Below are 24613 nucleotides of genomic sequence, written 5' to 3' on the forward strand. Positions count from 1 at the left end.
AGAGCTAGGACTGGAAAGGAAGTGGCCTGCAGAGCCTGCCTCCCAACCTACTGTGCTATGCCTCCCATTGATGCTTTCCTGTGCCTGCCATTTAGCTTTGCTCTGGTGAGTGGCAAGCTGTACCAGTGGAAAGAGCCTGTCATCAGTTTTGTGCACAGCAAGGTGAAAAGGATAGCAGAAGTGAAAGAGGAGATCGTGGAGAAAGAAATGAAGAAGTTGGTGCACAGTGTCTTTAATACGGCGGATTATACCTTCCCTTTGCAGGCGAACACCTGGTTGTGTTAACGGACCCCAACACTTACCCAAAGGTAGCCATTGGGTCAGGTTTCTGCACTATAGTCCCTTCTGTGGTTGCCAGAAATACGTTACAGGAAAAGGGTCCCGGTCCAGACCCCAAGAGAGGGTTCTTGGATCTAGCGCAAGAAAGAATTCAGGGCAAGTCCACAGTGCAAAATGAAAGCACGTTTATTAATAAAGTAGTGGAATGAAAGAATGGCTACTCCATAGACAGAGCAGCCCCCAGGGCTGCTGGTTGGGCATTTTTATGATTATTTCTTGATGATATGCTAAACGAGGGGTGGATTATTCATGCCTCCCCCTTTTAGACCATATAGGGTAACTTCTTGACATTGCCATGGCATTTGTAAACTGTCATGGTGCTGCTGGGAGTGTAGCAGTGAGGATGACCAGAGGTCACTCGTCACCATTTTGGTTTCGGTGGGTTATAGCAGGATCCTTTACTGCAAACTGTTTTATCAGCAAGGTCTTTATGACCTGCATTTTGTGCTGACCTCCTCTATCATCCTGTGACTTAGAATGCCTTAACTGTCTGGGAATTCAGCCCAGTAGGTTTCAGCCTCATTTTACCCAGCTCCTATTTAAGATGGAGTTGCTTTGGTTCACACGCCTCTGACATTTGTATTGCACATCCATTGTGAGGTAAATGATACTAATCCCATTACAAATCAAACGTTCAGGAGGTGAGGCAATATGTGAGGTGGTAAAGCCTCCAGATTCAAAACTATGCTTGGGTCAAATTCCAGCTCTGCCACTTTGTGTGTGCAGCATTGGGCCAAACACTTAGCTCAATTCCCTCATGTATTCAGCAAACAGTTACTGAATATAATATGCTACTCTTCTAGTCTTGTAGCAGGACGAGCCGCAGACAAAACCTCTCAGACACCAAGTTGTAGGAGGAAGGGCTTTATTCAGCTGGGAGCATTGGCAAGCTACTGCCTTAAAATCCAAGCTCCCCAAATGCACAATTTCTGTCCCTTTTAAGGGCTCACAACACTAAAGATTTCACATGAAAGGGTCGTGATTGATTTGAGCAAGCAGGTGGTACGTGACGGGGGCTGCATGCACCAGTGGTCAGAGAGAAACAGAACAGGGAAGGGAGTTTCACAACGTTCTTCTATACAATGTCTGGAATCTATGAATAACAACGGTTTCTAAGTTATGAGTTGATTTTTAACTACTGGGTTTAGGCCAGGCAAGCCCAGGCCTGGTTTCGGGCCTGGCGCCGGGCTGCCTGTCTTTGGTTTTACTTCCTTGTTGTTTTTTCTTAAAACAGGTACTGAGTATCAGACAATATAATACAATATGAGAGGGTCTCTCTCTCCCCTCAGTCTCTGGGACAGAGCAGAGAGCAAGAACAAAATTGCTGTGCTCGTGGACTTTACATGCTAGGGCAGAGCAGGTCCTCAGAAAATCATCAAATGTACGTTAAATGTATAAGGTAAATGGTGATGAGTCTAAAGTGAATGGGGGGAATGGAAGAGAACGAAGGTAGGGAGAATGTACATTAAGGGAAAGGGAGGGTTGCAATTTTAGAAAAGGATATCTGGGCAAAGGCTCCCTGAGAAGATGGCATTTGTATTATAGAAACACAGTATCTATTTTCCAGGCTCGTAATGAAGGTTTAATAAGAAAACGCATGGATTCGTAAAAAAATCTTCAATAGGCCCCAAATGGACCAAAAAGACCTCGACCCCAGTGGATGAGGGAACGCCAACCACAGCAGAACGGTAATCGCGGCGAACGTTGGCACAGACGGAAAGTTGATCTGAACGGAAAGTTGGTCCGGGGGAAACATTAGTTACTGAGGAACGTTAATCCGGAACAAATCTTAGGCAGAAGCGTAACTTAGACCAGGACGCACAGTTACCATGGCAATGACGCGCGCCCTAAGGGCGGTGGCAGCGACGCAGAGAGACCTGGGAGGAGACAGAGGCAGGGCTTGCGACGGAAGTGGCCTCTCTGCTTCTGCAGGGCTGGAGAAGATGCTGCGTCCAGCGTTACCGTGGCTGTGCCTTGGCCTCTGCAGCCTCCTGGCTGGGGAGGCAGAGGCCCCGAGCCCCGTGGATCCGCTGGAGCGGAGCCGGCCGTACGCGGTGCTGCGCGGACAGAACCTGGGTGAGCGGCTCTGGGGCTGGCGGGCGGCGGGTAGTGCCTGAGCTTTCACTGCTTCGGGTGCTGGAGCCAGGCACGTACGGAGCGGACAGGGGATAGAGTGGGGAGATGGGTGAGTGCGGGGGGTGCAGGTGAGGCCCCTCAGGGGGCCCCGAGACTCCCTCTCCAAAAGCCTGGGGCAGAAGGCCTGGGCTTTACCTCTCGGCAAGTGCTCAATATGTGCTAGAACCTTCGCCTCCCAGGTTCAAGCAATTCTCCTGCCTCAGCCTGCCGAGTAGCTGGGTTTACAGGCGCACACCACCACACCTGGCTAATTTTTGTATTTTTAGTAGAGATGGAGTTTCACTATGTTGGCCAGGCTGGTCTCGAGCCTGGCATGGTGTCCAGTAGGCTCTCACTATGTACTGGTTGCCCATGAATGAACTGCAATTGGGAGACCTAGGTCTCATTCTGGGTCCTCTCGTCTCTGGCTGTGTGGGCTCAGGCTAGACAACAAGGCACATCGTTTACCCCACCCCTCTTCTTTCTCAGAGGAGCCAGTATTTATTGCAAAAATGGTAACAGTTTTTGAGCATTTCCTACATCCCGTGTCTTGTGCTACACACTTTGTATACGCGAATTCATTTGAGCCTCACAGTAACTTAATGAGAAATGTACGGTTTGCAGCCTTTTTTTTTTTTTTTCTTTTACTATAGTGTCTCCTCTGTCACCCAGGCTGGAGTGCTGTGGCACAATCTTGGCTCACTGCAGCCTCGGCCTCCTGGGTTTAAGTGATCCCCCCACCTCAGCATCCCGGGCGAGTAGCTGGGACTACAGGCATGCACCACCATGCCTGGCTCATTTTTTTGTTGTTGTTGTTTACTTTTTGTAGAGATGGGGGTCTCGAACTCTTGGGCTCAAGCAATCCTCCTGCCTCGGCCTCCCAAAGTGTTGGGATTACAAGTGTGAGCCACCGCACCTGATGTTGCAGCTCTATTTTTCAGACAAGGAAAATGAAGCTCAGAGAAGTGATTTGCCCAAAGTTACATAGCTAGGAAATGATGAGGCCAATACTAGAACCTGTTTGGGGGCTTGAAACATAAGTTGTGGGAGGATATCTTCAACACACACACACACTGCATACATATGTGTGTGTGCATGGCTTTGGCTTTGGAAGGAGTTCTGGAACTTAAAGCTTGGCAAACTTCGCAATAAATCTGCCCCTCGCCAAAGTCTTCCCTTCCCACTGTATCTCTTTGGTACATCTGTATATCTACAAAGTGGCTATTAGTATCATTTTGGATTATCTCGACTCTACATGAACTCAGTGTCTGTCATGTGTTGGTGACTTACTGTGTACCTAGCACTCTACTAAATAGTTTCCACACATTATCCCACTCGATCCTTCAGAACAGGGTTTCTCAACCTGGATATTACGACATGTTGGATAAATGATTTCAGGGGGCGAGGGGCAGTGGAGGGGGGGCTATCCTAAACACTGTAAGAAGTTTGGCGGCATCCCCAGCCTTTAGATACCAGTAGCACCCCCTACTCCTAATCAAGATAGTCAAAATCTCTCCAGACATTGCCAAATGTCCACGGGACGCCAAATCCCCTTTGGAGACCCACTGCTGTGGAACAGTACTACTCAAAGGGTAGTCTGCAGACCAATGTGAGTCTGTAAACTATGTTATCTTGCAAAGAGATGACTACAGAAATTGAGAGTGTTTGGAAACTTAACAGTTTGACATTGTTGCAACATCCAAGCACTTAGAGACCAATTCTAGGTATCTCTGAACCGGAATGCTTTGCAGATGAAGAGAGCTGGTTATTAGTCATGCACAGAAGGGCTATGTAGTGGTCTGGGACAGACTAGAAACTATAAATACTACTCCTTTGCCATAGATAGTTTGAGAAATGCTGTCCTAGGCAGTTCTGTACGGTTGGTATTTATTTATTTTTTTGAGATGGAGTTTTGCTCTTGTTGCCGAGGCTGGAGTGCAGTGGTGCGGTCTTGGCGCACTGCAACCTCCGCCTCCCGGGTTCAAGCAATTATCCTGCCTCAGCCTCTTGAGTAGCTGGGACCACAGGCGTGTGCCACCACACCCAGGTAATTTTTGTATTTTTAGTAGAGATGGGGTTTCACCATGTTGGCCAGGATGGTCTCAATCTCTTGACCTCATGAACTGCCCACTTCAGCCTCCCAAAGTGCTGGGATTACAGGTGTGAGCCACCACGCCCGGCCTAAAACATTCTTTTAAGGTTCTGCCTGGGCCTGCCATTCAGGCAACTGTCACTGCATGCAAAGTGTAGGGAGAAGTGAAAAGATGATGAGTGGGAGAATTGATCAGGCCCCAAATGCATGGCCATTATGTACCTAACAACTCATGCTTTTAAGCTCCTTTTTAAATTTTATTTTTATTATTTTTTTTAATACGGAGTCTCACTCTGTCACCCAATCTGGAGTGCAATGGCATGATCTTGATTCACTGCAACCTCCACCTCCCCGCTTCAAGTGATTCTCTTGCCTCAGCCTCCCAAGTAGCTGGGATTACAGGCACCCACCACCATGCCTGGCTAATGTTTGTGATTTTAGTACAGAGGGGGTTTCTCCATGTTGGCCAGGCTTGTCTCGAAGTCTTGATCTCAAGTGATCTGCCCATCTTGGCCTCCCAAAGTGCTGGCATTACAGGTGTGAGCCACTGCGCCTGGCCTTCTTTATTTTTTAAAGGTAGATTTCCATTCCCCAATTCCAATCTTCTGCATTCCTGCTTTGGGAGTTTTAAATTTTTTATCTTTTTTTTTTTGAGATGGAGTCTCGCTCTGTCGCCAGGCTGGAGTGCAGTGGCACGATCTTGGCTCACTGCAACCCCCGACTTCCTGGTTCAGGTGATTCTCCTGCCTCAGCCTCCCGAGTAGCTGGGATTACAGGTGCCTGCCACCATGCCCAGCTAATTTTTGTATATTTAGTAGAGACGGAGTTTCACCATGTTAGCCAGAGTGGTCTCGATCTCCTGACCTTGTGATCTGCCCGCCTTGGCTTCTCACTGGGATTACAGGCTTGAGCCACTGCGCACGGCCGGGAGTTTTAAATTTTTTTTAGAGTTCTTCCAAAATGCGAGATGCAAGAAAATGGTTTATTTAAATGGAATAAGACAACTTTAAGTCCAATTGTAGTCCAAACCGTAGAAACTCCGAATTCAGGACTTTTGAAAATTAGGGCGGGTATTCAGTTAACAAGGTTTATTTTAAGACATGATATTTAGTTCACGTAGGTTGGAGATTTTGTTTGACAAAGATCTTAAAATTACTTCTGGCCTTTGGAGTTTTGACATGCTGTCTTTGTCACCTTCTCCTTCCTTCTTCCCCCTCACTCACCAAAAAAAGATGAATTTTCTTTTCTTTTCTTTTCTTTTTTTTTTGAGACGGAGTTTCGCTCTTGTTGCCCAGCTGGAGTGCAGTGGCGTGATCTCGGCTCACCGCAACCTCCGCCTCCCGGGTTCAAGAAATTCTCCTGCCTCAGCCTCCCAAGTAGCTGGGATTACAGGCATGTACCACCACGCCCAGCTAATTTTGTATTTTTAGTAGAGGCGGGGTTTCTCCATGTTGGTCAGGCTGGTCTTGAACTCCCGACCTCAGGTAATCTGCTTGCCTTGGCCTCCCAAAGTGCTGGGATTACAGGCGTGAGCCACCACACCTGGCCTGATTTTTCTGTATAGTCGGTTTTAAAATAATAACTGGTTTAAGTGTGGAAGGTGTGTGTGTGTGTGTGTGTGGGGTTACAGATACTACAAAGTTACTGATTTAAATAAAACTATGGTCAAATCTTGGTTTTTCTTTTGTTTTTTTTTTTGACAGAGTCTCACTCTGTCGCCCAGGCTGGAGTGCAATGGTGCGATCTTGGCTCTCTGCAACCTCTGCCTCTGGGGTTCAAGCAATTCTCCTGCCTCAGCCTCCTGAGTAGCTGGGATTACAGGTGCACACCACCACGTCCAGCTAATTTTTGTATTTTTAGTAGAGACGGGGTTTCACCATGTTGGCCAGGCTGGTCTTGAACTCCTGACCTCGTGATCTGCCTGCCTTGGCCTCCCAAAGTGCTGGGATTACAGGCATGAGCCACCTTGCCTGGCTAAATCTTGGTTTTTTTAAAAGAACAGTAATGAGACTGAAGAACAACCATGGTTAGGCCCTAGCTGGAACCTGGGATGGGCCCACATCCCTACAAACACACATCAGTGTACATTTGCTTGTTTTGAATGCTTTCCAAGATCGCTGAGATAGTCACAGAAACAAGATTGCGTGTCACTGCTGCTATCGAATAAACCTCTGACAGGTTGCTGGTTATGCTAGTTTATTTTTGTCTTTATTTATTTTTCTTTTTTATTATGTGGTAGTTTAAAGCCCAGGTCCTTATCCTGTATCACCAGGGCTCAACTTGAGTAATCAGTTGTAGTTCCCATTTCTCACCTGAGCACCTTGAAAATTTCAGATGTGAAATTTAGTCTTAAAAACGTAACAGTTTTTTTTTTTTTTTTTTTGAGACGGAGTCCTCCCTCTTTTGCCCAGGCTGGAGTGCAGTGGCATAATCTTGGCTCACTGCAACCTCTGCCTCCTGGGTTCAAGCAATTCTCCTGCCTCAGCCTCCTGAGTAGCTGGGACTACAGGCACACGCCACCACACCTGGCTAATTTTTTTGTATTTTTAGTAGAGACATGGTTTCACCATATTGGCCAGGCTGGTCTCGAACTCCTGACCTCGTGATCCGCCCGCCTTGGCCTCCCAAAGTGCTGGGATTACAGGCATGAGCCACTGCACCTGGCCAAACATAACAGATTTGTGAGTTAGTTGCTTCTTTGCTCAAAAGGCCCTGTCAAGACTCATCTTGAGACTGAAATACTTTATTGAATCTCCAGATTTTTATTAATGGCTTTAAAGGCATAGTTGGGCATCCTGCTCTCTTGCCCCACTATAGTCGAACAATTCTCCACACAAAAGCCAGAGGAATCTTTTTTTTTTTTTTTTCCAACGAAATCAGATGATGTCGTTCCTTTGCCTACAGCCCCCTAGTGGCTTCTCTTTAAACTTAAAATCCATGTTTCCTTCATGGTCTCCAAGTCCCTGCACAGACCGGCCCCGGCCTTCCTCTCTGGCCTGATTTCCTGCCTCTCTTCCTGCACTTCTTGCCTGGTTGCCTCCCTTCTGTTCACTGAGTGTGTTGGGCTTATACTGGCCTCAAGGCCCTTCCTTAGCTGATCCCTGGGCCTGCAGCACGCTCCCTGCAGAGCCTCACTCGTAAGGTCTCAGCTTTTGTTTTTTTTTTTTTTTTTTGAGATGGAGTCCCACTCTGTCGCTTAGTGGCGCAATCTTGGCTCACTGTAACCTCCGACTCTCGGGTTCAAGCGATTCTCCTGCCTCAGCCTCCTGAGTAGCTGGGACTACAGGCGCATGCCACCACGCCTGGCCAATTTTTGTATTTTTAGTAGAAATGGGGTTTCACCATGTTGGCCAGGCTGGTCTCGAACTCCTGACCTCAAGTGATCCACCCACCTAGGCCTCCCAAAGTGCTGAGATTACAGACATGAGCCACCACACTCGGCCTGTCTCGGTTTGTGAGTCTCCTCCTCAGATGCTTCCTGACCGTCCCCGCTTCTTGCTGCCCACCCTGTCTCCATCCCTAGCATGTTACTGTTTTTTTTTTTTTTTCACAGTATATCAAGCTATGTGAAATGCTGTCACCTGTTTGTTTCTCCCCCAACTATACATAGAGACAACTGGAGAGAGGATCTGTTTACAGCTGTTTGCACAGCACTTGACATAGTGCCTGGCAGCAAGTGGCATTTGATAAATCATTGGCAGTGAGTGGATGAATTGCCTAACCTGGAGCTGCCATTAGGAAGTAACCTGTTTTCCCTTTGCAGTGTTGATGGGAACCATTTTCAGCATCCTGCTGGTGACTGTCATCCTTATGGCATTTTGTGTCTACAAGCCCATTCGGCGTCGGTGACAGCCAGACAAGTTCTTCAATGAGTATTTGGGAATAGGATAAGTTGTGTTGCACACGGTCCAGTGGAGAAGTTGGAATCAAAACTTTCCTACTTGGAAATGACCTTTGGTCTGGACAGTTTAAATGCTAAATGAATTAGAAGAAAACATGTACTAGAAATTATTTTTTCCTAACACTGTAGTGCAAATAATTGGCCCTAATCTGCTTCTCAGTGTTTCTGACTGTACCTGTTAAAAGTAAGACCTGAAAGCTCCAAAGGTCAGTGTAAAGATGGAGTGTTCATGAGAAAGAAAACACGGTAACCTTGTGAGTGCCTGTAAGAACCACACTGGAAAGAACTCATCATTAATGCTTGAAAATGTTATTAAGAGGGAGACTTACCATGTAGACATTCCTTATTTAAGAACCATTTGGTTACAGTGGGTTAAGAATCACAGATTTATTTATTTTTTTTTAATCTCACCTGAGTTGGCCTAGAATGCGCTGGTTGCAAAGTGGTGTCAGCTGTGGGGAACTTGGGCCCTCGTTCCTCACCTGCATCCTGCCCTGCACTCAGGTGCTCCCTCTGAAGTCGGGGTCCCATCAGGTAGACCTGTTACTATATGCACCTTTGGCCTGGAATGCTCTGAAGGTGGACTGGAAATGTTACTAGGTTGGCCTGTTACAAAAAGCACCCCATCCTGCTTAAACACATTGATCTCCCTAGCCCTGCATTTGAGTCTTTCTAGCCCACGGTCTGAAACTTGAGGTAGCTTTCCAGATTTGGAATGTAAAAGGCTCAGCGGGCACTCTGTTCATCCCTGGGTGGGGAGGGCCCAGCCAACAGAAGTGCATGTCCACTGTGCAGGCCAGTGTGTGTTTACACAAATTTCATCTCAGCTTTGAAAATGCTGCTATTAGTTTCCACTGTTGGTGAACTGGATTTTTTCCTCCTATTGAAATGATACTTTCATACTTATAAAGCTGTCGTCAATATTTATTTCAAGGTGCTAGATTTAATTGTTATTAAATTGAAATGCTTATCTTGCGTTGAAGCACAGCACTGATTTTAACAACCTGCATTTAATGTGAAGTAACCGAAGTAGGATACTGTAACTGTTTAACTTAAGGATTGTTTGTAATCTTGTAACATTGAACCATTGAAATGTTCACTGTTCCTTGCTTTTGAGCAAAATGTCAATTAAAACTAAAGTAAAATCCTATATATTGTTTTACTCCACCAGTTATTTCCCAAGTGTTTGAAATGCAGGTGTGTGTCTGAATTTGATCTAATCACTTAAAGAAGCTCTGTGAAGTGAAATTTCTTTTTTTGAGACGGAGTTTCGTTCCTATTGCCCAGGCTAGAGTGCAATGGTGCGGTGTCGGCTCACTGCAACCTCCGCCTCCCGGGTTCAAGCGATTCTCCTGCCTCAGCCTCTGGAGTAGCTGGGATTACAGGCATAAGCCACCATGCCTGGCTAATTTTTTTGTTTTTTTAGTAGAGATGGGGTTTCACCATGTTGGCCAGGCTGGTCTCAAACTCCTGACCTCAGGTGATCCACCTGCCTTGGCCTCCCAAAGTGCTGGCATTACAGGTATGAGCCACTGTGCCTGGCCTAAAGTTGAGATAAGAAGTCTAGTGCTGCCTATGATTTAGTGGCTGTGGAGTCATATCAGCATGTTGTATTTTTTTCTACCTGGACCTCAGGCTTAAACCTACACATATTTCTAAACAGAGGCCTAGGTGGTACTTTGAACTTCATCACTCACTGTACCGCTGAATCACTTGAAATCTCCACATCCAGTTCATCTTCCTTGATGTCATTTGTGGTCAGCAGGAGACTGCGACCAAGCTGGCAGTTATGGCAGTTTCCCTTTCCTGTCATTATTTAGAGCAGACTTCCACTTCCTTGACATGCCACATTTATGTAGTGTGACAAGCTTGTTTACTAGAGCAGAGTGCCGTAGGAACTTAGTTCCTAGCAGTGTCTAACGTGCAGAAGTTGCTCAATTAAAGTTTCTGGCTGGGTGCGGTGGCTCACGCCTGTGGTCTCAGCACTTTGGGAGGCCGAGGCGGGTGGATCACCTGAGGTCAGGAGTTCGAGACCAGCCTGGCCAACATGGTGAAACCCCGTGTCTACTAAAAATACAAAAATAAGCCAGGCATGGTGGCACACGCCTGTAATCCCAGCTACTCAGGAGCCTGAGGCAGGAGAATCGCTTGAACCTGGGAGGCAGATGTTGCAGTGAGCCAAGATCGTGGCGCCATTGCACTCCAGCCTGGGCAACAAGAGCGAAACTCCATCTCAGGAAAAAAAAAAAAAGACTTCCTGCTGATATTGGGCCACTCAAGCTTAGCTTTTCAGTTTTTAAGTAATCCATAGTCATTGCATCTCTTGACCTGAAAGAGTAATGGTATTCTTTATAGTGTCGTTGTGGCTTCAAAGTATTGATATCTACTTTCCCCTAAAAGCAAAGCAGCTCCTTTACATCTTCCCAGAAATATAGCCTCATTTCTGGAACCCATACATTTCTACTGGCCAGTGCCTTTGTTGTTTTTAATACCAGCTTATTTAGATATAGGAAGAGTTTGGAAGCCTTATCATCTGGACTTCTAGGAACAGCCTCACAAAGCACTTGGCTTCAAGGGATAGCATTGATGCAGAGCTTTGATGTTTGTTAGCTGGGCTTCCCTTACCCCACAAGAGCCAGTTCCCCTCCAGGAGGACCACAGAGGTATCAGAACAGCCCAACACTGGCTTGCTTTTAGTTGCCATTTGAAACGAGCAGCATGGGGCTTGTTAACCTGGGCAGGAAGGCTGGGAGGAGCATGCCACCTTTGCAGTGATGAACTGAGTGATGTGAAGCATTCTAATGTTCTACTGACATACATGACAGGAAGTGTGGGTACATCCAGTCACTAGAAAAAACTGAAAAGGAAAAAGACTCAAAGACTGGAATATTATATGAGCACCCTCTAAGGAAGCAGTCTTTATTTGCATTTTTAGAGTGAACACATATATGAAAAACGCTGCAACAGGTTGACACAATGCTCAGTCCCTTTTTAAGTGAGTTCCTGGGGAGAAAGTCAAGGACCTTAGGGAGCAGAGCAGTGGAATGCAAACACAGAAATTACCTATGAGTCACCTTTGTGAGCCAATGACACAGCCTCACTGCAGCCATTCCAAGAAGTATCTTTGCTCACAGTAAACGCAAAGTAAACAAAATGCCACACTGCATATTTGAAACAAATGTGACATTGCCTATACTGGCCTCGTGTGCAGAGAAGGAATTTTGGTCAGACAATGACAAAAAAAAAAAAAGCAGATGGTGAAATGGAATTAAAAGCACAATTCTTTGTATCTGGGAACGTTTCACTGGCAACACTAACTGTATGATACAGACGTTACCTTGAACAGTAGTTATGTTTCTCTTCCTATCCCCAAAGAAGCACAACAGAGGAAACAGACGCAAAATGGAGGAGGGTATTGTTTACCAGGTTATTTCAGTGCAGCCTGTGGGAATGAATACGCGGGCCACAGTGAGCAGTGCCCTTGGCTGTATTCCCCAGGGTTCTGTATGTTGTGCGATGGTTATTTACAGGAGGGTTTGACAAGAGAGTTAACTACTAAAGGTATCCAAAAAAGGCCTGAGAAAATCTGGTTAAAATGTATAACCTTGTATTGCTACTGATGGGAGTTGTTTTTATCTTTTACAAATAATAAAAATATTGTTAAAAAATAGATTTATCCAGAAAGATGCTGATTTGAACTCTAAAAAGCAACGTGGAATCATCATTTTCCCTTTTGAATGAACAGCCATGGAGCTCCGTGGTTTTCAGCTTCCTTTCTGGTTGCAAATCCATCCTTCCTCTGGAGTGAGTCTAGGGCATGCAGTGGGCTTTTCCTAGGTGTCTATGTGGAAATCCTTCACTCGTGCAGGTGTAGAACACACCTGGTTTTGTTCTGTGTGTTCCAATATTTTGGCCAGCTTGCCCACTTCAAGAACAAGCCTCAGGTTCCCCTAGCTGCTCCTTCAGGGACAGGATTAGCTGCCTTTGATTTAGCCTGGAGAATCCTGCTCTCAAAAGAATTGCCTTTACAAATTCAAATCAGATCCTTCGATGCGTGCAGTGAGGTGATGTCAAACTATTAGTAATGTTTAAGGCTAAGGCAACATCCATGGCCATTTATGTATCTTAATTTGATGCAAATAGCTAACAATAATCTAAAATAGATTCTATATGTATCTCCTCTAACTTTAGCTGGGTGTGGAAGGAACGGAATCAGATAGAGATGGAGGAAGAATAATGACAATGTCCTAGAAACCCTGTAAAAAGGTAAAAATAAGGAGATCAGCACAGATTACCCATTTCTTTGGTGAACAGTAAAGAAGTGTCTCCAATTCTCATAGACCACACTTTATAGAGGTGGCTGCCGCTCTCATATATAAAAGCACCCTGACTCTGCAATAACTTGTCTTGTTATCACTCCTTGATAAAAATTTATCTACAAACCTGTGGGGATTGGGGTTTTGTCTAAAGCTGGTAGTAAAAATGTGACCTGCAAGCCAATACAGCTGATGGAAAGTGATGATGCTCTCCTCCCCTTAGCCTGGAGATGGGGCCTGCAATCCCTGGTCCCTTCTCCACCCCTGGGAGTGGCCTGGATGGGCCCAGGAGTCCCTGGTTCTACACCTCTGCATAAAGAAGGGGCAGCTGTTGCCTGCTGCACGCACGCAAGGTGCAGGCCCTCAGCCCTGGGGCCCTGGTTGACACAGCATCTGTGACAGCCCACAGCCTCTGCTTTGTGCAGAGGCTCACAGGCCGAAAGGTCTATTTGTCAGTGAGTGACAGCTGTAAGACTTGCTGGAGCTCAGCCTCTTCCTCCTGGAGCCGGAGCTCCCATTCCTCCAGCTCTTTGGCAGAGAGCTCCATGGCCAGCTGCAAGTCATTATCAAAACGGCTTGTCTCGCTCAGGGCGCTGGGGCACAGGCCTTCTGTGCTGGTGAGGAGGCTCTCCTGGATGGCCCTGGGTTGGAAAACAGATAAAAAGGGAGAGTCACTACTATTTCATCATCATGGTGGCAGCAGTAACTACATTTCTTAACCGCTTACCAAGGGCACACTGTGCCAGGCATTTAGTATGCATGATGCCATTTAATCCCACATAACTGGCGGTGTAGGTGCTGTATGTGGGTGAGAAACCCCACACTCCTGCCCAAGACCACCCAACCAGTAAGTGATAGAGCTGGGAATTGAACTTGGATCTGTTTTAAAGAAAAACTCAGGTTCTTCATCAACAGACTCTCATAGACACCTTAAGTCTTCGTAAAATGAATCCTTGCAGTTTTTCCTGTAATCTCTGGAGCTGTTCCTCCAAACTTCCTTATCTTTACAATTATATAAACTTCCCACTGAGGACATCTAGGCCCTGTGATCATACATCATTCATAGAAGATCAAACCAATCAGAAAAAACTGACTCAGTACCTTTCCCCCAATGGCACTGACCTGTGAACCAGTCAGCAATTCTATCACCCATTCCTGGAAACTTGATATCAAGAGTCTAGAGTTATTATAAGTAACTGCCACAAGAGGAAGCAAGAGAGCCAACACTTTAGTCTTTTTTTTTTTTTTTTTGAGACGGAGTCTTGCTCTGTCGCCCAGGCTGGAGAGAGTGGCGCGATCTCGGCTCACTGCAAGCTCCGCCTCCTGGGTTTGCCATTCTCCTGCCTCAGCCTCCCTAGTAGCTGAGACTACAGGTGCCCGCCACCATGCCCAGCTAATTTTTTGTATTTTTTTTTAGTAGAGACAGGGTTTCACCGTGTTAGCCAGGATGGTCTCAATCTCCTGACCTCGTGATCCGCCCGCCTCGGCCTCCCAAAATGCTGGGATTACAGGCGTGAGCCACCGCTCCCAGGCTACTTTTTCTAGTCTTTCCTGCCAGTATGTGGCACCATGCATCTGCCTGGGGACCAAATGCACAGTGCCACGCGTCTGCTCGCCTGTGTCCAGGCCTGTGTCCACCCTGGTTTATTCCAGAGTCACGTCAGGCAATCACCTCTCATACTGGGCATCATAGGTGTTTGTCTGGCTGATCCCTCCATTCGAAGCTGGTCCTGAAAGTTCCTGGCAAAGACAAATGTGATAGACATGAATACATCTTAGGAGAAATTGGTGCCATTCTGGTAAGGAAACGATGGCACCAAGAACCAAATTAAAAGTCTTTTCATGACCATTATCAATAGTGCTGTGTGAAAACCTAACAGGGACTTGGGTTACCTCAAAAACAACACCTAAGTGGTAGGGAGTAACATGCCACAGCCTAACTCACAGCCACAACCTTCTCATCCTTTGTACAAAATCAATCTCTTAAATACAGCTAACCCATGTGGAAGATATACACAAGGAAAAACAAAAACACAGCTGACCTTGGGCAAAGTTCAAGCAACCAAAGCAGGTTTTTGTTTTTTTAGAGACAGGGTTGCACTCTGTTGTCCAGGCTCAAGGGTAGTGATGTGATCGTAGCTCACTGCAGCCTTGACCCCTGGGCACAAGAAATCCTCCCACCTCAGCCTCCTGACTAGTCGGGAATACAGGTGCACACCACCATACTTGGCTTTTAAAAATTTTTGGTAGAGGCTAGGCATGGTGGCTCACACCTCTAATCCCAGCACTTTGGGAGGCCAAAGCTGGTGGATCACTTGAGGTCTAGAGTTTGAGATCAGCCTGGAAAACATGGTGAAACCCCGTCTCTACTAAAAATACAAAAATTAGCTGGGTCTGGTGGTGCGCACCTGTAATCCCAGCTACTCGGGACGGTGAGGCATGAGAATCACTTGAACCTGGGAGGCAGAGGCTGCAGTGAGCCAATATTGTGCCCCTGCACTGCAGCCTGAGCAAAAGAGTGAGACTCTGCCTCAAAAATTTAAAAAAAAAAAAAAAATTGGTAGAGATAGGATCTCACTATGTTGCCCAGGCTGGTCTCAGACTCCTGGGCTCAATCAGTCCTCCCGCCTTGGCTTCCCAAAGTGCTGGGATTATAGGCATGAGCCACTGCACCTAGCCAGTAATTCTAGGGCAAGATTAGAAGACACAATTCAATATTGGTAGTCTTTGACTTTGGCTACTCCCCTTGTTAAAACTTATGGTCAACAAGGTTTATGAAGCTACTTGGGAGCTGGCAGGGGGAGCTAAGCTCACTTACATAGGGAAAGGAAAAGCATACCAGGCTGATGGTGATGTCCAGGGGTCTTCTCCCAGGATGCCTCCCAAAGGGAACATGCTTGCTTTGGGGTCTGGCTCGGAAAACTGAACGGGTCTGGGAATGGGGCCATGGTGGTGGCAGGGGGAAGTGGAGGAGATAGACTCACATTACACAAGCACTAAGACTCAGGAACAGAACCAGAAAGCCATAAACTTGAACCAGTGAGGACGCTGGAGTGTGAGCACTGTTCTCAAAGCAGCAGCCCTGTGAGGGCAGGGGCTGCTTCCCAGAGAATTCCCAGCGAATTCCCAGCACCTGGCACAGCCTGGCACAAAGAAGGTACTCTGCAAATATCTGAATGAAGAATGGAAGAAAAAGCCAAGTAACAAATAAATGGACTGCAGGAACCCAGGACACACCAGAGGGTGCTGGAGGCAGACCACACCCTACCCTAGTAGAGCCAGGAGCCACAGAAGGAAGGAGATGGAAGAAGTTGATGTTAGGGGAGGAGGACCTCAAGCCTTGGACTGTCCCAGGTAGGTGAGGCATGGAGGGTGAACCACATACGACGATAAAAGGCAACTGTTCTACTGGGCGCAGTGGTGCATGACTTTAGTCCCAGCTACTTGGGAGGCTGAGGTGGGAGGATCTCTTGAACCCCGGAGTTTGAGGGTGCAATATGATCATGCCGGCGAACAGCCACTGCACTCCAACTTGGGCAACATAGAGTCACACACACACACAAAGCCTACTGCTTACACAGGTCTGTCCCGTCCTCCATTTTCTGTTTCACTAGAGACCCAGAGAGAGTTTAGGGAGATGGTACCCTTTGTGGAGGGAGTGGGATTCAAATCCACTTCACTGCTTTGATCCGAGACTACTGACACACAGGTAATTCTTCAGGAAAAATATGATGATGTGATTCAGCAGTAATTTACTGCTTCAGTGCTAGAAAATGATGAAGGACATCTTGAAAAGTACAGAATTACAAGCTATGTGCGTGAATATGAGGAAAAGGAAAGTCTGCCTGAAGACATCTTGTGAATGGTGCTGACTGGGATTATGTAGATGGTCTCTTACATAACAAGCTTTTGTAAGAAGACCAGATGCACAAAGTATAACCTATGCAAATACCATGAATGTGTCAAACTTGATATTTAGAATAAATCTTTCAAATCAGCCAAACACTGAGGCTAACCCAGAGGGTAAGACCTCCCACGCCCTGCCATTAGAATATTCTGATAAACACACCTGGCTCCTGCTGGACTCCAGCAGACTTTGCTGGATGGCAAACTGCATTATCTCATAATCTTCATCTTGCAAATGCACATTTCTGCCATTGTCTTGAACATAGTAAGATTCGGGAATTTCAAACACAGATTGATCAACCTCAAAGTTTGTGATGTGGGAAGCTGAAACACAAAAGGCAACCATCCAGTATCTGAGTTCATTACATTTCCACTCCAACTTTTTGCAAAACTGTTTTACATTAGAAAAAAAAAAAAGGCTCAAAATTATAATAATCAAGGCTTACTATTATATGAGAGATTCTGAGGAAGCATGACAGAAAAAAGGGACAGAATACAGCTTTTTTCTTTTTTATTTATTTTTATTTTTATTTTTGTTTTTTTGAGACGGAGTCTCGCTGTTGCCCAGGCTGGAGTGCAGTGGCGCGATCTCGGCTTACTGCAGGCTCCACCCCCCGGGGTTCACACCATTCTCCTGCCTCAGCCTCCCACGTAGCTGGGACTGCAGGCGCCCGCCACCTTGCCCGGCTAATTTTTTGTATTTTTAGTAGAGATGGGGTTTCACCGTGTTAGCCAGGGTGGTCTCAATCTCCTGACCTCGTGATCCGCCTGCCTTGGCCTCCCAAAGTGCTGGGATTACAGGCGTGAGCCACCGCACCAGCCAATTTTTTGTATTTCTAGTAGTGATGGAGTTTGAGCATGTTGGCCAGGCTGGTCTTGAACTCCTGACCTCAGGTGATCCACCTGCCTTGGCCTCCCAAAGTGCTGGGATTAAGGCGTGAGCCACCGTGCCTGGCCTTTTCTTTTTCCTTGATTTTAGTGGAAACAACGAACACAGTCATAAAAAAATACACAAAACTATAAAATGAAAAGCGCAGATTTCTCCCCCTAAACACATACGCACAGTCACACCAATGTGTTTCTTCCTTTAGCAGGAAGATATATGGTAAATATATAAAAGATGGTATATATAAAATATCTGAACACTTAAAAATGATAATAATAAAACATGCCTGTGTGCCCTTCACCTAGCCTAAGACACAGAACACTATCAATAACTGCCAGGCGCGATGGCTCACGCCTGTAGTCCCAGCACTTTGGGAGGCTGAGGCAGGCAGATCACGAGGTCAGGAGATCGAGACCATCCTGGCTAACATGGTGAAACCCCGTCTCTACTAAAAATACAAAAAAAAAAAAATTAGCCAGGTATGGTGGCAGGCACCTGTAGTCCCAGCTACTCGGGAGGCTGAGGCAGGAGAATGGCGTGAACCCGGGAGGCGGAGCTTGCAGTGAGCCGAGACCGCGCCACTGCACTCCAGCCTGGGTGACAGAGTAAGACTCCGTCTCAAAAAAAAAAAAAAAAAAAAAAAAAAAGAAAAAAAAAAAAAAAAAAAAAAAAAAAAAGAAAGAAAAAACACTATCAATACCATACCACAGGCACATCCCTTGTTAACAATATTCCCTTCTTCCTCTCCAGAGGTAAATACATAATTCAGAATAGTTGTTTACACTGCCTAGCTCTTCTCTGGAGTTTGCCACATGTATATTATTCTAATAGTTTGTATTAGCCTGTTTGTGAACTTGACATAAATGGAATCATGTGGAATTTATTCTTCAAATTGGATTTTCTTCATTCAACATTATGCTTTTGAAATTCAACAGTTTTGATGCACATAGCTATAAATTTTTATTTTCAATACTATATGTTATTCTGTTGTATTAATAGAGCACAATAGCGCACTCTACCATCTGAGGACATTTGGGTCGTTTCCAGGTTTCTGCTGTTATGAATGGATGCTGCTGCCCAGTACTGGGGTCTCCAGATGCTCATGTGCATAACTTTCTTTAGGGTACACATCTAGGAATTGCTAGGTCATACACATCTTCAGTTTACACAGTAATGCTGAATGTTTTATTCAAGGAACTATACCAATCTCCTCTTCCTGCCAAGAGTACACGAGTGTTCCTTAGCTGCACAACCTCATGAACACATATCACCCAACTTTATTGCTATATGGGAATGTAAAGTTGTATATTACTGTCGAGTTCAATTGTTTTTATTTGAAGTCTTAATTTATATACATTAAAATGCTATCTTTTGATTCCTCCTACTGGTAGACTACAGGGGAGAAACACAGGACCATCACAATAGTTGCAGAAAACGCATCTCACAAAAATCAATACTTAAAATGGTAATAACTCTCAGCAAACTAGAGATATAAGAGAATAATGTCCTCCAACTAATAAGGGACATTTACAAAAAACCTACACAGCTAACATCATACCTAATGGCACAACAATCCTTCCTCCCCTAGAACCAGGAACAAGACAAGGACAGCCATTCCTACCACTCTTACTCAACATTGTACTAGATGTCCTAGCCAGTCCAATAAGTCAAGAAAAAGAAATGAAGAGCTTAAAGATTAGAAAGGAAAAAGTAAAATTTTCTTTACTAATAGACAACATGACCATATATGTAAGAAATTCTAAGAAATCTACAAAAAAAGTGTAAGACAAGTAAATTCAGCCATGTTACAAGATAAACAAGGTCAATCCTGGCCATGCAATTGTGCAAGAAAAAAAAAGATTAAAACATTTTTAAAAAAGATTCAAGGTCAAAATACAAAACTCAATTATATTTCTATATACTAGTAACTGGAAATGAAATTAAGAAAATAAGTCCATTTACAATTGCATCTAAAATCATGAATTGTATTGATGGCAAAAGAGCGTGAGGAAATTTGGGGGCATATGGAAATGCTGTCTATCTTGACTGTGGTGGTGGTTACACAGATGCATACCTTTGTCAAAATGTGACTGGGTATGGTGGCTCACACCAGCACTTTGGGAGGCCGAGGTGGGTGGATCACTTGAGGTCAGGAGTTCCAGACCAGCCTAGCCAACATGGTGAAACCCAGTCTCTAATAAAAATACAAATATCAGCCAGGCATGGTGGCACACGCCTGTATTCCCAGCTACTTGGGAGACTAGGCAGGAAAATCACTTGAGCCTGGGAGGCAGAGGCTGCAGTGAGCAGAGATTGTGCCACTGCATGCCAGCCTAGGTGACAGAGTGAGACTCTGTATTTGAGAAAGAAAAAAAAAAATGCATTGAACCGTCACACTTAAAATGAGAGCATTTTATTGTATGTACATTACACCTCAATAAAGCTGATTTTTAAGAACATCCTGTCTTTTTAATATAACTAGGATCATATATAGTCTACAAGTTTTTTTTTCTTAATCTAAACTAAATCTGAAATTTTCTTTCATCCAACACAGACATCTACTCCCTCAGATACACCAGCTTCAGAGTGAATTATGAATATAATGACTGGATTATAATTTTTTTTTTTTTTTGAGATGTAGTTTTGCTCTTGTTGCCCAGGCTGGAGTGCAATGGTACAATCTCAGCTCACAGCAACCTCTGTCCCCCCGCCTCTCCCCCAGTTCAAGCGATTCTCCTGCCTCAGCCTCCCAAGTAGCTGGGATTACGGGCTTGCGCCACCACACCCGGCTAATTTTTGTATTATTAGTAGAGACGGGGTTCCTCCATGTTGGTCAGGCTGGTCTCAAACTCCCGACCTCAGGTGATCCGCCCACCTCGGCCTCCCAAAGTGCTGGGATTACAGGCATAAGCCACCACACCCGGCCACAAATTTTTTTTGAATAACAAAACTAAACTTTGTATTTATTTATTTTTTTACCTGAATCAGCCTGGGTCCCTTCCACATTTTGAGATACAGATTCTTCGGCAGTGCTACAGCCATTAACGTTTCCAAATGTAATCCGTGCATTTAAGACATGAAACAAGGGAATTTCTAACAAACAAAATAAAAACTTTTATAAGTAAACTTTACTGAGAATAACAATAATAGTTATCATTTACTAAATGCTTACTATGCCAAGTACTTTGATAAGTATAATTTTATTTAAGCCTCATAACAACCCTTCCCAATACACAGATGGGAAAACCAAGATTGAGAGTTATGTATTTTCGGTCAGGCATGGTGGCTCACACCTGAAATCCCAGCACTTTGGGAGGCCGAGGCAGGCTGATCACCTGAGGTCAGGAGTTCGAGACCACCCTAACCAACATGATAAAACCCTATCTCTACTAAAAATACAAAAATTAGCTGGGCGTGGTGGTGCATGCCTATAATCCCAGCTTCGTAGGAGGCTGAGGCAGGAAAATCGCTTGAACCCAGGAGGCGGAGGTTGCAGTGAGCCAAGATCACGCCACTTCATTCCAGCCTGGGCAACAGAGCGAGACTCCATCTCAAAAAAACAAGAGAAAATGAGTTATGTATTTTCTCCTAGATCACAGTGAGTAAGTGATCAAGCCAGGGTTCAAGTGTCATGAACATACAACTATCCAAAATTAATACTCTTCATGAGTAGTATGTATGATATATACATATATAGCATTATGCATACTAGCTTGGGACGTAGATCACATTTACATATCAAAGGATCTTGGTGTCAACTGTCTTCCTCAAATAATTATCTAATTTGAAGTCTCACTGAATTAAGATTTGACATTAAAACAATGACTGTGTCATGTTTTTATGCCTTTTTATATCTGTCAGCACCATTTGCAAATAGAAATGATGGTTGGACGGCCGGGCGTGGTGGCTCACGCTTGTAATCCCAGCACTTTGGGAGGCCGAGGTGTGTGGATCACGAGGTCAGGAGATCGAGACCACGGTGAAACCGCATCTCTACTAAAAATACAAAAAAAAATTAGCCGGGCGTGGTGGCGGGCGCCTGTAGTCCCAGCTACTCGGAGAGGCTGAGGCGGGAGAATGGCGTGAACCTGGGAGGCGGAGTTTGCAGTGAGCCGAGATCGCGCCACTGCACTCCAGCCTGGGTGAGAGAGCGAGACTCCGTCTCAAAAAAAAAAAAAAAAAAAGAAATGATGGTTGGAGATCTCTTGACTTTGATACGCAAAATGAACCACCAATCATAACACTTCTTTAAATCAAACCACAGAACTCTGACCTCCATTATGTCTATAAGCTACTTTGACCTAAAGCACTCCAATTCTCTGAAGCATCCTGCCACCCACATGCTGCCACCCACAAACATGGGCAGAACCTCCAAGTGTTGCCCAAGTTTATTTATCAGTACCTATTTTGACAGGAAATCCAGGTGGGAATTCCAATTTGATGAAATCTCTCAGTCTTGCAAAATGAGCACTCGTTCGAGCCATTAAGTCAATGATAGGAATGACCTGCTCCACCAGAGAGAGGGGAAACTCTTCACACATCCACAGCATTGCTTTAAACCTGCAGAATTCAACCAAGAAAAGACTGAGGTCATCTCCACCAGATGGGAAAAGGAGATTACTGCTATGCAGTAGGCTAGACAACAGCAGCCTTACTCCACACTCTGCCCAGTCATCTCTTAATTCAGACCTATTAAAGGTCAAATGTCTAGGGCTGAAAGGAATTCACATCACCCTAAAATCTGGCAATAAAGGCAAGCGACCTGCGTGACAACCGCCACGATCAAAGCTTTAAATGACAGCAAGCATGAAGAAATGATAGCGGGTGGAACAGTTTCATTTCAACTTGATCAGCTGAAGCTGGTTAGCAATAAAAAAAAAAAAAAAGGAATTCTTACATCCAATCTAGATTCTATTTGGAAAAGAGCTAATAACATGGACAATCTACTGTTAGCTTTCATGGCAAAGTAATTTTAAAATTATTTTTTATAAAAAGGGGCAGAGGAGGCTGGGCACGGTGGCTCATGCCTGTAATCCCAGTAGTTTGGGAGGCCCAGGCGGGCGGATCACGAGGTCAGGAGTTCGAGACCAGCCTGACCAATATGGTGAAACCCTGTCTCTACTAAAAATACAAAAATTAGCTGGGCATGGTGGCACGTGCCTGTAGTCCCAGCTACTCAGGAGAGTGAGGCAGGAGAATTGCTTGGACCTGGGAAGCAGAGGTTGAAGTGAGCCGAGTTCGTGCCACTGCACTCCAGCCTAGGCAACACAGTGACACTCCATCTCAAAAAAAAAAAAGGGTGTGGGGGAGGGCAGTGGAATGATCCAACATAACACCATAAAACAGCACAATTTCTGAAACATACATAGGTTGAAAATGGCAGCTGAACCTCTCTTACTTCTGTGTTCTAATCGTCAGCTCTTTCGGCCTTCCAATGTCCCTGTCTTTCAGATCAAACTCTTCATTGAAGTACTCGTCAGGCGTGATGGCTGTGGGGTTGTTTGCAGTAGCACATTCCGTGGTGAGGTCCTGCTGAGCCAGAACTCAAGAGAGTCAGAAATGCCAAATGATGTTCACAAGTGAAGGCCTGTGGCACTCAGTGTCTGAGGTGGACGTATTAACCAGTTAAAGACCGGGAAGTTCTATGCACTAACTTTTTTGCATGGAACAAGAAAATCTATGAGGGTATCACCAAACTACACGGGAAGTCTAATGGATTTCTTCATTTTAAAGTATTGCTCTACTCTCCTTTACATTTTTATCTCCTGATTATAGCAAAGAAAAAAAGAAAGAAATATCTGAAAGTGCATGAGACTTGGAAGACTTGGAGTTGAAGTTCTAGCTGTTTCCCTGTCTAGCTTTGACAGTGGAAAGGTAATTTCATTTTTCTGACCCACAGGGACATCCACTGTACCAAGTTCATCTAGTTACTGTGAGCATCAAGTAAGAAAATATTTGTTAAGGTGCTCTGTTGCAATATAAAGTCCTGAATCCTTTTTAAGTTCCATTTCTATAAAGAGGCCCCTCGTTTATAATGGATGAGGGAAAGCACCTGATTTCTATAATCACTACCCCACCTCTAAAATCCTTATTTACTTTCAAAGAGTCACTCATCTAATTCTCTTCCAAAAGAGTATCTCAAATTCCAGCTTGGGGGTATCTTTGGCCTTTACAAAGAGTGGGCTGTTCAGGATCCAGTAAATGCCATCCCAGACACAGACAAGTTGTTTCCTTTCATCTAACTGCAATGAAAGCTCATTGCTTCAACTTACCCCTTGTGCACCAAACTGGTGTTCCACAGTTCCCAGCAAAGATTCCAGCGGGTTCCTATCCGCTAAAGAGGGGGGGAAGTTTAAAGTCTAATATTATATCTCACTTGTGGCTATAAAAAAAAGATCTTCATTAAAGTTTCTGGTCCAAGCTACCTCATTAGGAAATGCAATTACAGATTGGCTGATCAAATCATTCACAATAACCATAAACTAATTTATCCTTTATAGGGTGCTTTTCATGAGGATCTCTAAATTAGATAAACAGTTGTAAGAACTAAAGCAGAATAATGGGAAGAGTCTGGATTTTGGAGTGAGCCAGACCTAGATTCCAACCCCACCTTGGCCACTTGCTACCCATGTGTTCTGGGCCTCAGTTCCCCTCATCTGTCAAAGTGGAGTAATGGCAATGGTGGTGGTGGTGCTGGTGAACAATTACTGCATGCTTACCGCATACTGCAGGCGCCATTCTAAAGGCTTCCACGTCGTAACTCATCTAATCCTCTCAATAACTCTAAGGAAGGTTGGGTATCACCTGCATTTCACTGCTGAGGAACTAAGGCACAGAGCAGAAGTAATTTCACAAGGCCATAGAACTGGTGGGGCTGGGATGTGGCAACCACATGCAATGTTTTTGCTCAGACCCCAAGTTCTGTCTAAATCTTTCATCACAATAGTTTGGACTAAATCACTCATTCCAATGATAAATATTCTCAAATGTCCTTATCTCCTTTTTTGGCTGAATTCAACAATTGTTCTTGATAACACATAAACAAGCCCTCACGAATA

At 45.0% G+C, this 24613-nt stretch overlaps 2 protein-coding genes across 6 annotated transcripts in view; one reads left to right on the forward strand and one right to left on the reverse strand.

Moving 5' to 3' along the window:
* The first annotated feature begins 1552 nt into the window (after positions 1-1552).
* Positions 1553-24160, forward strand: CUNH12orf76 (chromosome unknown C12orf76 homolog). Of its 2 annotated transcripts, XM_058425942.1 has the most exons (3): positions 1553-1573; positions 1907-2415; positions 8310-9943. In XM_058425942.1, exons 2-3 carry the CDS (start codon positions 2169-2171, stop codon positions 8393-8395), a joined length of 333 nt encoding a protein of 110 aa, XP_058281925.1. In that variant the 5' UTR covers positions 1553-1573; positions 1907-2168; the 3' UTR covers positions 8396-9943. The 2 variants fall into 2 exon arrangements, 1 of the variants encoding a protein (XP_058281925.1); XR_009209120.1 differs by lacking the exons at positions 1553-1573; positions 8310-9943 and adding an exon at positions 23007-24160 and having other exon boundaries at positions 2308-2415.
* Positions 11335-24613, reverse strand: part of ANKRD13A (ankyrin repeat domain 13A) — a 40869-nt gene continuing 27590 nt past the window's right edge. For 2 of the 4 annotated variants that reach the window (XM_058425941.1, XM_058425940.1), the window contains exons 9-15: positions 23828-23889; positions 22954-23087; positions 21958-22115; positions 20535-20648; positions 16833-16993; positions 14436-14503; positions 11335-13404 (exon numbers count right to left, since the gene is read on the reverse strand). In XM_058425941.1, coding sequence (XP_058281924.1) covers positions 13209-13404; positions 14436-14503; positions 16833-16993; positions 20535-20648; positions 21958-22115; positions 22954-23087; positions 23828-23889 — 893 coding nt within the window. In that variant the 3' untranslated portion in view covers positions 11335-13208. Of the gene's footprint in view, positions 13405-14379; positions 14504-16832; positions 16994-20534; positions 20649-21957; positions 22116-22953; positions 23088-23827; positions 23890-24613 lie in introns of all 4 variants that reach the window. The other 2 variants (XM_032168718.2, XR_009209119.1) reach the window with 2 other exon arrangements.

This window comes from Hylobates moloch, unplaced genomic scaffold (assembly GCF_009828535.3).
Source record: "Hylobates moloch isolate HMO894 unplaced genomic scaffold, HMol_V3 SCAFFOLD_12, whole genome shotgun sequence".
NCBI lineage: Eukaryota > Metazoa > Chordata > Mammalia > Primates > Hylobatidae > Hylobates > Hylobates moloch.